General features: G+C 37.6%; 2 protein-coding genes and 2 long non-coding RNA genes across 5 annotated transcripts in view; 2 read left to right on the forward strand and 2 right to left on the reverse strand.

Moving 5' to 3' along the window:
• Window positions 1-38: 38 nt before the first annotated feature.
• On the reverse strand, window positions 39-7,169 carry gpha2 (glycoprotein hormone subunit alpha 2). Of its 2 annotated transcripts, XM_008435915.2 has the most exons (4): window positions 6,844-7,169; window positions 2,802-2,916; window positions 2,288-2,472; window positions 39-892 (listed from the first exon to the last, which is right to left on the reverse strand). In XM_008435915.2, the coding sequence occupies exons 2-4, from the start codon at window positions 2,914-2,916 to the stop codon at window positions 788-790; spliced, it is 405 nt and encodes a 134-aa protein (XP_008434137.1). In that variant the 5' UTR covers window positions 6,844-7,169; the 3' UTR covers window positions 39-787. The 2 variants fall into 2 exon arrangements, with proteins under 2 accessions (XP_008434137.1, XP_017165976.1); XM_017310487.1 differs by lacking the exon at window positions 6,844-7,169 and having other exon boundaries at window positions 2,802-3,391.
• On the forward strand, window positions 2,389-4,967 carry LOC108167214 (uncharacterized). The gene is made up of 3 exons (XR_001777579.1): window positions 2,389-2,516; window positions 2,741-2,937; window positions 4,197-4,967. It is a non-coding gene; the product is annotated as an uncharacterized LOC108167214 (long non-coding RNA).
• A 798-nt stretch (window positions 7,170-7,967) lies between the features above and the next one.
• On the reverse strand, window positions 7,968-11,589 carry LOC103480754 (glycoprotein hormone beta-5-like). Its single transcript, XM_008435917.2, has 3 exons — window positions 11,298-11,589; window positions 10,495-10,696; window positions 7,968-9,589 (listed from the first exon to the last, which is right to left on the reverse strand). Exons 2-3 carry the CDS (start codon window positions 10,693-10,695, stop codon window positions 9,401-9,403), a joined length of 390 nt encoding a protein of 129 aa, XP_008434139.1. The 5' UTR covers window position 10,696; window positions 11,298-11,589; the 3' UTR covers window positions 7,968-9,400.
• Window positions 10,621-14,414, forward strand: part of LOC103480753 (uncharacterized) — a 51,205-nt gene continuing 47,411 nt past the window's right edge. The window contains exon 1 of the long non-coding RNA XR_536166.2: window positions 10,621-10,700. This is a non-coding gene — a long non-coding RNA (uncharacterized LOC103480753). The remainder of the gene's footprint in view (window positions 10,701-14,414) is intronic.

The following is a 14,414-nucleotide window of genomic DNA, read 5'->3' on the forward strand; positions in this document are numbered from 1 at the left end:
TAATAAAAAGACTAAAAACCTTTTGTATTCAACAACATTTTCCATTTTACTGTAAAGAACTCCCTCTAAAAAATGTAAACTGTGTCTGTCTGCATATAACATCCGGATGCAGACAGACGTCTAGATACTAGATGTGTGTCTCATGGCAAAGGTCATCCAGAATCATTCTAATGGCCACACTTTGGACACCGCTGTTCCAGGCTTTGAAAAGATTCCTTACAGAACATGACCGACAAATACAATAAAAGTGAAACAAGAACACAAATGCATTTTTTATCCAGTAACTAAGAAGAACTTGAGATGCATTCAATGCTAATTTTCTTCAGGATTTTAGAGTTCAGTCAACAGGAGTCCTGCTAAGTTTAGACAAGTCGTCAGAGACACATTATTCAGTCATAAGCATGACTCTGTTCATTTGATTCAGGTGTGTTTATCCAGGGACAACTCAAATTTTCAGGACGGCGGCCATCTTGCTTTCGATGATTAAAGAAAAATTATTGACAAAAATGTAAAACATTTTCAATTCGATGGTCAGAATTGAATTGAAAATTCTGACCATCGAATTGAAAATTCAATGCATATTTTGACAAAATACGCATCTAACAGACAAAATATGCATCTAACAGACAAAATATGCATCAAACATTTTGTCTATTCAAAGCCTGACCAGAAGTGGAAAAGTTTCTGCTGAAGTAGTTTTGTTTTGTTTTTAACTCTGTAAACTATAATCTGCTTTTTATGCGGTGAATTGTTGGAATGCAGCATTTTGTCCTGTAGTGATGAAATGTCAGTAGCGGGATTTGCGGCACATGTCGCAGCGACACGCCTTCGCCGTCAGGATCTCGATTTCGTCGTAGTGCCGACCACGCGGGCAGTCCAGGCGAACTTTGACCTGAAAAACACAGAATATCCATGTGCTGAGAGCAAAACTATCCTCGCCAAACAGTTTTTACACGGCTAAGAATAAATTTTAAATACAAATGACCTGTGAAGGATCAAAAAGATTTGAGCAAAGTGTTCTTTGCTTCATGAGAAGACTCTGAAAAGAGAAGCATTCTCTGTACAAGCTGAAACTAACAAATGTGTTGATGGCTACTTATTATTTGCTCCTTTTACTTCTGAAGGCAGAACTTAAAACATAAGTTCTGCCTCTCAACCTCTCAAAAGCTAAACTGAATTCAGAGCCAACAGAGTAAAACTTAATTAGTCTGTATGTGGGAATTACACACGACATTAAAAATATTGAAATAATTTTTAAAAATCCTCTCATGGACTCGATGCAGTACAAACACCCCTACTGATAAATAAGGATGATTTATTTCATACCTTGCAGTCCGGTAGACTTGGTTTGAACTTATTACCTGAAATTTGTCTCTTTCAAGGCAAAGTAATTCAATTTCAATTCATTTCATTTTATGTATATAGTGGAAAATTACAACATGTCATTGGGAGGCATTCATCATTTTACATTTTAACTTTTTTATTAAAAAAGTTTCCATAGGTCATCAGAAGTCATCATTAATATCTTAAAAGTAAAAAGCAGCACAAACAAAACTTTTTGCTGCACAAACGTAGCTGAGTCGTCTGACACCAAATTTGTTTGATTTAGTAAATATGAGTGCGAGGTTGATTGACCTCTGGAAGCTTTTTTATGAATATCTTTTTAATTATAGCGGCATATATAAAATTTTTTACTGTACAAACGTAGCACAAACATTTGATGCCATTTTTGTTAAATTTGGGTAATGTGGGGGGGCTGGTTAACCTTTTGACCTCTAAACTTTCATATCTTCAAAGCATACGCAGCACAAACAACATTTTTTCTGCACCAACATAGTTGGATTCACTGACACCAACTTTGTCTGATTTGTAGAAGGTAGGGGTTGGTTGACCTTTCACGACCTCTGGAAACATTTAATATTTTTGAAATAATAGACGCACAAAAGAACATTTTTGCTGCACAAACGTGGCATAAATGTTTGACAATTTTTAGACTTGTAGAAGGTACTGCTAAGGAACTTTATTTCTTTTACTTTAAACTTGGACATCTTTAAATTGAAAACCTAAATATTTATCCTTTAACCAATCACACGGAGCAAAATGTAGACACATTTTTTATTTTGTTTGTTTCTCTGACAGGAGACAACATCCTGAAAAGGTCCATTTCCCTTTGTAGTATAGTTTTAAAATCTGTATCTTGATGCTGGTGCCTTCAAAACTTGGTATTTACAGGTCCAAAATGTTCAAGAACCACTGATCTAGACTCATAAAACAAAGAAAACCGCACCTTGGCGTCCTTGCTGATGGTGCAGCAGCGTGAAGTGGAGGTGATGTTGTGTGTGAAGTTTGAGGCCACCAGAACTGAGTATCGGGACGGGAAAGCACTGGACTCACAGTAGCCCACGCAGGCGTACACCAGATGGGTCCCTTTGCAGGTGCCACGACGGTCGCTGCGGATCGTCACGTTGATGGCTGGAAGGATGGAGGAACTGAACTCAACAGATCAACTTACAGAGGTTTGAGATTTTCCTTACTGCACTAGTTCCTAAAACAAGCTTTTTTATTTTTAGATGTTTTTATTTTGGAAATAGAAGGTTTCCTTGTTAGTTTAACAAGTTGTGAAGATTTACAACCTCTACCTGAACTGACTTACTAATTTACATAATTGCAGGTATGTTTTCAACATACAAATCCAGTAATTTCACAATTTCTTTCTCTTTTTTTTTTTTCCCCAACAAAGGCCAGATTTTTTTTGCCAGATGTGCAAAGTCATTTGCCACTTTTTCCGTATTGAAACTCACGGTATAGGTGGCATCCTGGGGTTTGTTTCTCTTTGCTCCACCCAAGAGGAGAGAAGAGCAGCAGCAGCAGTGACATCAGGGCCAGCAGGCAGATGTGTGAGATGCTCTGCAACATCTGGGCCGATCAGACAAAACGGTACATTAAACATTGCTGGAATCCTACAGTCACGGAGCTCAATGAATTAAAGAAGCTCATGTTTTATTTGCTTATTTAATTGAGTCAAATTTTTGAATTGCTTGTTTTGTGGCTTTGTTTGTTTTACCCAAACAGGTCTCTCATGTAAATGAGATATTGTATCTCAATGAGACAACATGTATAAATAAATAAATCATTTATCTGGGTTCTTTGACTTTCAATTTAAACAAGTGACGGCCTCTCTAAATTAATTAAAGTGTCTTGTTTTGCTTTTGGGCTGACAAAACCAAATTTACAGAGCCTCCTTAGGAACATGGAGGGATTTATTTTATTTTATTTTTTTACCTCATCTTAATGTATTTTAGCAGTCAGTTCATGCGTCTTCTTGACTACTGAAAGTCTTTCTTCTACAATATGAGGATTTTCCATGTAGGAATTTTATGTTAATATTTCATTTGTGAGGTATCCAAAGTTTTTTCTTTTGAATAAACACACCACAAAAAACGGGTCAAACATGGTTTTTCCATCCCTACTTTAAAACATAAACATGACAAAAACTTTCTGTAAGAAGAAAAGAAACACCCAAACTATTTGGACTATTTCTGAGTTTTTTTCACAGGCAAAATTGCCATCTGACAGTTTTAGTCGCCGTCAATTTTAATGGTTCATGTGTAGTCCCGTCTCCACCAAAAGATATTACACAGACAAACATGAGCATGTTGTTCACACATTGATTTTCAACATATTTTCTGCACATTTGTTATCACTGTTACTGAATACAAAATATGCTGGGATTTATTTGCAAATGTATTGAGAGGTAACCGAAAAGAAAATATTTCCCCCATGTCTCCTAGGGGCTCCATTAAAAAGTTTCTTATCCTCTTCTGCTCAATTTTCTCCTCAAATTAAAGCACCCCCCCCCCTTCCTCTGAGGTGATTTCCCCTTCTGCAGGACTGAATAATGTGAATAATAACAGCCCTGTCTATGTCTTTCCAGTCTGCCTCATCGAACAGTTACCTGCTGATACATGCACATACACAACTTCATCACGTACTCCGCCTCTCCCTCTCACTGCACAGAGCGTTAGCGCTATACTGTGAAATCATTTTCTTCATGAACGTCAGTCCAGATGTGATATGTACACATGCTGAGTGACACCCAGCCCCCTCCTGACTCACACACTCCCACACGTGTGCAAACAAAGCTAAACTTTTCCTGGGACTTTGGTGATCCTGACCTCTGCCCTCCGCTTTGCCAGCTTTTTCCAGGTTTGTGAATCAGTGCCGTGGCGGCAGCAGAAAGACCCCCGCTGGGACTCAATTAGGACCGTAGGAACGACCACAGTAACAGGTCAGCACTGAGGCTGAGTATTTACGTTTTAAGGCTTTGTGTCCGCTGATGGCGAAGGGGAAAACCCTGTTTTTTCCTCTTATGTGGGGTTTCCACTCCAGGAGGTTTGTTCTGTCTCGCTTTGGGGGCATCCGTTAGGGAGGCTCCAATAATAAAGTTACAATCAAAACGTTTCCTCTGTCATAACTAATTATCTGTAAATGTTTTTGTCAAGACTTTAAAAAATTCACACTGAACAGGGTGTCTGCATGTTCCTAAAAAGTCTTCAATGTATCTATAGTTAAGACCTCAAAATGTCTTAAATTAAATTAAAGATGTAAGTTGGCCTTAAATACATTAATCACAGGCTGTGCTGCTTGATCTTATATAAGTATTTGTGTTTTTTTTTCCTCGCAGGACTTTACTGTCAGAAAAAAGTTTGAGTTGTGTGCAGACATCTTGTTTTACATCTATAGTGAGTAACTGCACATTTTTGGCCAGTTTTGAGGACAAAGTTAATTTATATCGCTGCCTCATGTCTGTTGCCATCCCATACAAGGCCAGCTCCATTCTGTACCCCCAAAAACTTTAAGCTTTGGCACTATCTGGATTAGGAATGCCAACTGTCCCCCATATTGGCACTAAAAATGTCTTAGAAAGTCTTAAATTTGACTTTGTGAAACCTGCAGAAACACTGCTGGATAGAATAATCAATTTTGCACGGAAAAACAGCAGACAGTACTCTTTAAAAATATAAATAATAATGTATAACCTTTAATTAACAGTTCAAGTTACAACCACAAGCTTTGATGTGTTTTATTGAAAGTGGTGCATTAATGTGAAATACTGAGAAAAAAATGCCTGATTCTGAAAAGCATCAGAACATCTCAGAGTTTAATCATCATCTAATGTGGGAAGAGTGTTTCCCAATTGTAAACCTACCAAGACAGGGCCAACTGGACAACATTAATCAGAAAAGCAGCCAAGAGTTTTGTGGTGACTCTGGAGGAGCTGCAGAGATCCAAGGCTCAGGGGGGGGATTAATGACCCAGTCAAAGTCTAGACCTAAACTTAATTTTGAGTCTTTGAATTTCACTGGTTCTCCTCATCTAATCTGACTGAGCTTGAGCTGTTTAACAAAGAAGAACGAGCGAACATTTCAGTCCAAAGCTGATAGAAACATAAAGGCCCTAAAGGACTTAAAGACAGTTTAACAAAGTATCAACTCAGGGGCGCTGGATTCAGATGCTCGCCACGCTCTTTAGATTTTTTTATTTGTAGTTAAAAGTAAAAACCCATAAACTGAAGCTTGTCAGAGTTGAAAACATGTAATCTTTCAAAGGGTGTGAATACTTTTACAAGTCTCTGTGTATCTGTTGTAGAAAATTTCTTGCAGTAAATTTGACTCTCATCATGCTGGACAATATGGCTTAAAAATAAAAAATTTTATTTATTTTTTTTCACACCAGATCTGATTTTTATTTTTCTCACTTTCTTTTCTAAAAAAGAATTTACAAATGACAGAAAATATGTTTTTAAAAGTGGCTTTTGTTTCAGTCCTCTCTTCTGAGTTGTACAACAGAGCATTAGAGCCTGGCTACAATGTATATTGTAGAGAATATAGAGAATACAGTCATAATAATAGCAGAAGAAAGACGCAATTTGACCAGAAAACATTCTAAAATTACGTGAAAAAGTTTTTTTAATGAGGAAAAAAGCTTGTAGATTTAAAAAAATCTGACTTGATCAGATCAGTTCAGTTTCAATTATTATTTTAAATAGACTAAATTGTTTCAAAGCAATTTCATGCTGATTTATTAAAAGATTAAGTATTTCTGTTAAGCATTAAATATTAACTGTAAAACTAATACCAAAGCATAACTTCACAAGACGCTCAACATTTCTCATTAAAACTTTTGTTATTCTTTGTGTTGGGGTTCTCATACCCTACCCGACTTTATTCAAGCATTACCACTCTATTCTCATCATTTAAAATAAATGTTGCGTCCTGGCCCTCATGTTTTGTCTTAAAGTCGACCTGTATTCAAAGTCCAAATAAATAAAAGCTCCAAAAAAAGCGCTTGTCAAACAAGATGGCTGCCCAGGGTGTGCTGACTCTGAACGGTGGGAACTCAATGGACTCAAACATGAAAAAAATCAAGATTTTACCAAAAATTTTTCAAAAAGCAAACAAAAAATACATGAACTTTTATGCATTTTATTTTTCTGCCAAATTAAAATAATCTCCATGTTACATATTAATCAAGCCAAAATGTATTTAAACAATTAAAATGCACTCATCTGTTTTTGTCCAATTGATTTGATTCATGTTTTAAAATATCTGGCACATTTAAAAATAAAAGCCTGCAAAACACCAATTTATATTTAATTGATTTTAAGAGAGCATAGTAATGTGTTCTGTTAATGTAACTATTTTCCAATTAACTTCAGCATTTACAGTTAAATCCTGTTCATTAAAAAAATAATTTTATCTCATGAAGAGGACTAAGAAAAAAAATACGTTTCAGAGTTTTTCTCACTAATGACATGGATGATGAATTAAATGTGGTTCTTACCTGGACAGATGAGAGTTCTTGTTTTCAGGTGAGTTGTCTGACAGGTGTGTGAATGTGTGTCCCGAGCCCCATGCAGGGATATATGTAACACAGGTAGAAGCTACGCCACTTATAGCTTTTGACACACCCACGATTAGAAAGATGAGTGTGTGGGATTTCCCCCCTACCGACTTCTCTTTCTCCTTCTCTGCAGATTATCCTCCTACCTGCACAACCAAATTCTCCAGAAGTATTCAGATCTTTAACTTCTTTCCTTATCGTTCGAGTTACCTTCCTCGCATCTCCGACTGGTCCACCGGTTTTAAGGCTTTTTTAGGGACCACTTATTGCAGTGACACAGAGGAAAACTAAATAGGTTTTCCATCAGTGCAGAACACGCGCGCACACACACACCACACACACACGCATTTGACTTTACCTTACTGCATTTTTCTAGATAAAGACTCGCATGTAAAAGCACACTCATGCATAAAGAAAATCACATAATAACTGAAGTTTGTGTGCTCAGGTGTTGGTTTATGAACACTGTGAATGAGTTAATAAGCAGCAAAAACATACACACAGCAAATCTGTTTTTTCCTCAGGAAGGACAGAGTCGGGTCAGAAGATCCTGCGGGTTTGGATCAGCTGTGTGCCTGTGTGGCTTCAGCACATGGTAGGTAAATTGTGGGGAAGTGTTGGCTCTGTGTCATCCTAGCAACAATACTTACTAAAATCCAGAGCCGTTTTAGACCAACGTAGCTACTAAATTAGACCAATGATGACTGTAACTCCTGAACAGCTGAGCTATTGACCAGAAAACTGTCTTTTTTCTGCAACTTTTGATTTGGATTGACTTTAAAAACATAGTATAGTTTTATTATGGATTATCATGAGGTGAATGGATGATGTATAACCAAGATTTAGCTACTCAACTGAGGTGTAGTAAACCTTTAAAGGGGACATATTATGCAAACTTTACACTTTGCATGTTTTTATACTTTCATTTGGGTCTACTACTTCTAAAACAGCTCAAACACTTAAAAAATCACCCAGATGATAAAACCATTAACTTACTGTCACCTTTTTGACAGTAAGTTAATGTTTTTTGGAGACTGGAAAATGAACTGTTTCAACAACCTTCCAATTGTTCAATCACGTTTATTTGTATGGCACATTTCATTGATTGGTTTCATTGTCATCATAAAAAACACAAAAATACAAAGTTATTGTACACACAGTCAACAACCGAAACATTGCACTTTGTCAAGTACCATCATTACACGTCAAAATGTTGATTAATGTTTCATTTATAATGTTTCAAAAGCAACTCTAAGCTGGTGGGAATTTAGTTAGAATTAAAGGCACTCAGTGCTTCAGCTCAGTGGCACAACTACACATTATTCAGGTGGATGCGAAAACATAGATCGGCGCCCCCGTTAGTGTTGCCCACCACTACAAATCTTACTAGTTAATTTTATCCAGGGATCATCAAGGTTTTTAGACATAGCCATAACAATCACCCTAATCTTTAGCTCCTTCTGCAAACTTTCAATAAGATTCAGGTCAGAACTCTGGTCCAGATTATTTCCAGTCAGACAAACCTTGTTTGTGACTTTAAAGGATTACTTTAAACTTAAATCTGTTGGAGTAATGCTCAGTTGTTTTTTTCATTCAAACATGCAAACATCCTGTACAGAATCATCATGCAGCCCCAAACAATTCCACTCTGATGGAAAGAGAAAGTGTGACGCCATCGTCTTTACGGCACGCTCTAACTCAAAGCTGTTAGCTGACACCGATCTGCACATTCAGTCACAGATTCTACGGTTTCCTCCGATTACTTTCCCACCGGCGGAGAAAAGCCGAAACACTGGATCTGAATGAGCTGCAGCACCTCATCAACAGAGAGACGGGACACACACACACACACACATTTACTCCACGGTGACTCAGCGAGGTCACCGATATTTCTGTCGCTTAGGGGCTCTGCCGCTTTCCAATGTCATGGAAACCACGGCATCTCAAGGATGTCGTTAAAGTGTCCATGTCGAGTCCAAACTTGTTAATGTGAGTGTGGGTTATGTCACATACGTCTGCTTGTGTGAGTGTGTTTCTGTCACGTGTGTGTGTGTGTGTCATTTTGGGCACACCGACAAAGTAAAGAAAAGATTAGACAAAGTTTTTCTGTTTCTAAGATGACTGGCTTGTATAAAATCATGTACGCATCCATGTGGACGGGAGATACATCCACAATTGTTTTTACTTTTTTGTTTTTGTTTCATTCATAGATTGAAGGCTTGGTGTTATAGATGGAAATCATCTATTAATGAGTTAATCTAAAGTCAGTTGATCTCATCTATCAACTAATGATTGATAATTGGCCATTTTCTTAAAAACCTGAGTTTTCTCCGGTATCAAGAGGGCCAACCATCCTTCCATAACATAAAGTAAATTTAAGTACAAACACAGTGGAACAATATCATTCTGGTATTCATGAATAGTTTTTTTAAAATCATTTTATTCAGCTCTTGTGCATTAGCAGAAATCTTTTTTATTGGTTAAAAACAGGTGTCTATCAGAAGGTCTGACACTCTGTGTCCTCCATGGAGCAGAAGGTGCAGTGGCATTGCAGAGCCATTGGGTAGTGGTAGAGAGGGGAGACGTTGGGCAGGCAGCCCGGCAGCCGGGCCATCATGTGTCGGATGCGGCTGTAGGTGCAGACGCGGTGGTGCCGGTGGATGTACGGCGGCTCGATTATTGGTCTCTGCAGGGTGCACAAACACAAAACACATCAAAAGCAGCTGCAAACTGGTTGTTCCTACCTATTTTATGAAATATACCTGCCATAATTTTACAGGAATATTTCAAGGTAATTTTATTTATATAGCACCTTTTCAGCAACAAGGTAGTTCAAAGTGCTTTACATGATTTAGAAGGAAATACAAACAAAACAACAAAACCAAAAGAAAGACAAAAAGGAAAAAGTACAAAGCTAAATATTGATTCCCCATGTTTAATAAATAGTTCATAATTTATAAACTAATAGGGGTTTCTCTGGCTCTTAAGTTTGTTCTGAATTAGACAGGCATTTACGAAGTGTTAGTTATCCATGATTGGTAAGATTAGCGAGATATAAAATTAAATGTTGGTTCCAGTTGTTCTGGGTTGAGTTCTAGATTGCATAGAGCTAAATGTTGGTTTTCCGTTTAGCTTTCTGGGTTGCTAAGTAAAATAGCAACCCAAGCTCTTCATATAAATGCAACAGGTCCAATTCAGTTGTTGCAATGCCGTTTAGAACAGAAATTGAATTAAAAAATTGAAAATGAAATCCAGAACTATAGAGTTTTTTCCATTTATACAAAAGAGTAAGTTTTAGTAAATTGTACAATTGTAAGTTGTAGAAAATCTCTCACAGATTTAATTAAGCAAACAGAATATTTGATTATTTATTTTGTCAAATTAATTCAAAGTCATTAATTTGGTAAAATTAATGAATATCAATAAAGTTATCAATATTTATTAATTAATTCTGGTGAAATATAACATGAAAACACTTATTTTAAATCATGTCTGCACATTTTAGACTTTTATTCTTTTATAAAGTAAATATTTGTTTACATATTTTCTCTTTTATAAATAGGACTTAGAAACTTCTGGTCGTTGTTTTACCTCCCAGGTATGACAGCGCCCCCAGCAGGCCTCCGTGGTGATGTGCAGCCCCCTACAGCCCGGCTTCTGGGCCACAAAGGAGAACTCGCGCACTGCGCAGCCCCGGAAGCTCTGGAGCGGCGTTGTCATGGAGACGCACACCACGGCTGCCGCGGCAACAAGGAGGAGAAGTACGGAGAGGGAAAGGAGACGCAGCGGCATTCTGGGTACGTTAGGAACACATGAAAACAGTTAAAAACTCACTAGTTTTGGTTAAATAAAGCGCTAAAATATTTGTTTTTAGCTTTTTGTCAGGTCAAAATGTAATGATTAAAACTGGATAAACTAATCTATACCTTTTTATTATTGTTATAAAATATGATTTCGATCACGTAATGGTCTAATTAAAAGAGAGCACTTAAAAAGCATTTTTTTAATCTAGCCTAAACACAGATAAATGTTGAACAAAAAACGAGTTTTCTCTCTTTTTGCACGAGTGAAACTTACCAAACTAGAAGGTGATTCACGGCGCCCTCTAGTGTTTATTTAAAAAACATTTACTTTCAGACCACAAAAATTTTTATTTAAGTTGTACATATAACATGGAGGGGAAATGGTGTCTGGTCCTTTCGCTTAACTGACACACAATCAAGGGTTGTTTACTTATTAATGCTGTTTTATTCATTAATAACACCAAACTTTTTGACAATAAATTATCCGTACTGTGCTTTGTAGAGAAAACTACATTAAGCCATCTTATGTATCTATTCCAGCTATGTCATTTTTAATGATTACTTTTCAGCATAGTAATAAAGAAACCTCACCTTTTAAGCTGAGAACTTGTTGAGGTTTCAGCTGCTTGTGTCTCTCAGTCTGGACAGTCCGGTGAATGGAACCAATCTGTCCCTGTTGTTGTTCTTAGAAGGCCATTAGGGTGGACGGACACTCTGACATCATAGCAATTCAATGAAATACCATTAGATACCCCAAGTCAGAAATAATAAGAGTTTCCTGGAAAATACTCGTGCTTGTCTATATTTTCTTAACCTCAGTCTGCATCCGTCTTTGAGTGCGTGTGTGTGCGTATGTGTGTATGTGTGTGCGTGTGTGTGTGTGTGTGTGTGTGTGTGTGTGTGTGTGTGTGTGTGTGTGTGTGTGTGTGTGTGAGCGCGCGCGCACTTCTGGCTCGGTGTGCTCTGAGTGGAGGAGTGGCAGAACTGACCCTCCATAACAAATGCACACACAGTTTGTTATAACTGGGACTTTAAACTGTTCAAATCAGAGACATGTTGAATGTTACTGAGTATAAAAAGGTTTCTATAGATTAGAAGTTGTTTAGAAACAATACATTTTCACTATCGTCCAAGAAATAGGATCATAGAAAACTGTGAGGAATACCGTCAATCAAATAAATGCTCGCTTTTCCAACTCCTGACTCACCATTACAAAACAAACATTACGTTTTTACTCAAGTATACTCAGAATAAAATTATCTTCCCTGTGAAAATGCACATTGAGCACTAACCTTAAAACACACTACCCACTTGTTTAAACAGTTTGTTATAATAGCCAGTTAGAGTAAATATTTTACATTAATACATTTTTTCCTGTTAATTTACCCCTGACACTGACAAAAACAAGGTTACTTCTGCTCATTGTTATAGGTAAAACCGTGTTTGAATACGGTTCAGTTAATTTATTCATTCATCTATTTGCTTTCGACTCCAGATTATCTATATTTATGCGTTTATTTATGGTTTGTTGTGTGTTTCTGTATTGCTCTGAATTGCCCAGTTTTTGCTGGAGATGGGCACCAGCAGCCCCTGTAAGGATATGATGGATGTTTGGTTCCTCAGTGAATCAGACATCAAATAAACTCAGTGGTGCTTTACGTGTGTCTGTTACTGCGCCTGCTGCAGTTCAGACTTAGTATGACCTCATCAGACTGGGCCTGCAGAACTTTAGAGAACAGCACCAAATCAGACATGACACCACTGTGGACGGTTGGCATCCAATTAATGTCAGTAGAGTTCAGTGGAAAGATGTTTAAAAATCCCAGGGAGCTTCATAAAGCTGAAAGAAGCCAAAAGTTGTTCATTCCAAGAAAGAGATACTCAGACAGGTTTTTACCATGTTCGATTTGGTAGTTCTGTGTGTGCGCGCGCGTGTGTTTGTGTGTGTGTCAGGTTTTTATATCCTTATGGGAACCTATTTCTGTCTACAATGTGGGGCTATGGGGGCCATTGCCCCTTGTGGGGACATTTTCTTGATCCCCATGAGGGAAATTGTTGTTTTTGGGTTAGTGGTTAGGTCTGTGATGGTTAGGTTTAGGGTAAAGGTTACCCTAAACCTTAGGTATGTGATGGTTAGGGTTAGGATTAAGGTAAGGGTTAGGCTGTAGAAATTAATGGAAGTCAATGTGAAGTCACCACAAGTGATGAAAACACGACTGTGTGTATGTGTCTGTGCCTGCGCACTAGCAAACACTTTGTTACAAATTTATAATTCTTCCTAACCACACAACATAATGTAACACCACATATACAAGCTACTATTTTTGAAAAAGCTGATAGTTTAATTATTTATTAAAAACATATATATTTGATATACAGGGTTTCCCCTAGAAAACTTGTTTAAGCCCGGTGGTCGGGGCGTCGAATCGGGGCGTCGAATCGGGGCGTCGAATCGGTTCACCGGCGGTCCACCGTGTTTTTGTATTAAGAGATGTTAAGTTGACAGAAAATGTAGAAGTATTACTGTGTAATTACATGTTACGGAAAAAGATCTCCAGTGAAATGCTATTTAAATCTACAACTAGTCTAAAAACAACAAATTTGCACTTCTGTTTAATCCAAATTAAGTCAGTGACTCCATCAGGCCCCGAAGGGCTTGAGGGGCCCCATAAATGCTAATAATTTAAAACAGACCACAGATACATAAATGTAACACTTGTTCATTGAGATTATCAATGCTGTTAAATTTTATTCAATTGTTTAGGCATGCATAAATTAAATTATTTTAAATTGTTTAACATTTTATATACAAGATTTTAAGGAGCTGGCAAGTTTACTTAGTAAAACTTCAAAGAACAATATTCATAGTTAGATTGTTTTGTTACCATAGCAACAATCTGATGCTGTGAGTTTAATCTTTGAATTTACAAATACAAATTAGTAAACTGCGATAATAATTTATTGCTTTTTAGGCTGGCCAATTAAACTACTCCCTTCTCCCATATTTCACTAAATCTAACACAGAAGCTGTTAGAGGTGCTGATATTTTTTAGCAACAAAAGGGGCCCCTAAGTCAGATTCTGCTCCAGGCCTCATACAGCCTTGGACAGGCCCTGCATGATGAGGTAATCTGCTGCACTACGCAGAGATGCACAACAAACAGGAGATTTAATTCAATGCTGCTAATGTGGCTTGAGTAGCTCTTTCATTTTGTGTTTGTTGAGTTTTTAATATGCGTCACAGAAACTATTTTGGTTGGTCGAGTTTATGGGACGAGTTTCTCAGATTTCCATGCGGCCGCGCGTATTAACTCTAAGACAACGCATTTGATATGGTTTGATGCATCGTGTAACCGAAAAAATACTACTAAGAATAAATAATATAAAATCATTATGATGGGTGACTCCGAGGAGAGCGCGAAAGCTCCTCACCGGGCTGAACCTGCGTGAGGTTAGCGCTGCTCCTTATCACAAACTCTTCAGCCAACCGGGACCATAGACATAAACTTTACAGGGAAGACAGACACAGAGCCACATGCTGGGCAGCGCGTTGAGATGTAAACACCGCATATAATTGTTCGTTCACAAAGATAAATCATTCTCACTGCTCCACAACGCGCACCTCTGAATTCGCTATCCTGCGGTTCACATGGAGCTGCGCAACCAGAGCTAACACGGCGGGTTTTAAACTCTTACCTAGAGTTCTCCA

The sequence above is a fragment of the Poecilia reticulata genome, linkage group LG18 (assembly GCF_000633615.1).
Source record: "Poecilia reticulata strain Guanapo linkage group LG18, Guppy_female_1.0+MT, whole genome shotgun sequence".
Classification (NCBI taxonomy): Eukaryota; Metazoa; Chordata; class Actinopteri; order Cyprinodontiformes; family Poeciliidae; genus Poecilia; species Poecilia reticulata.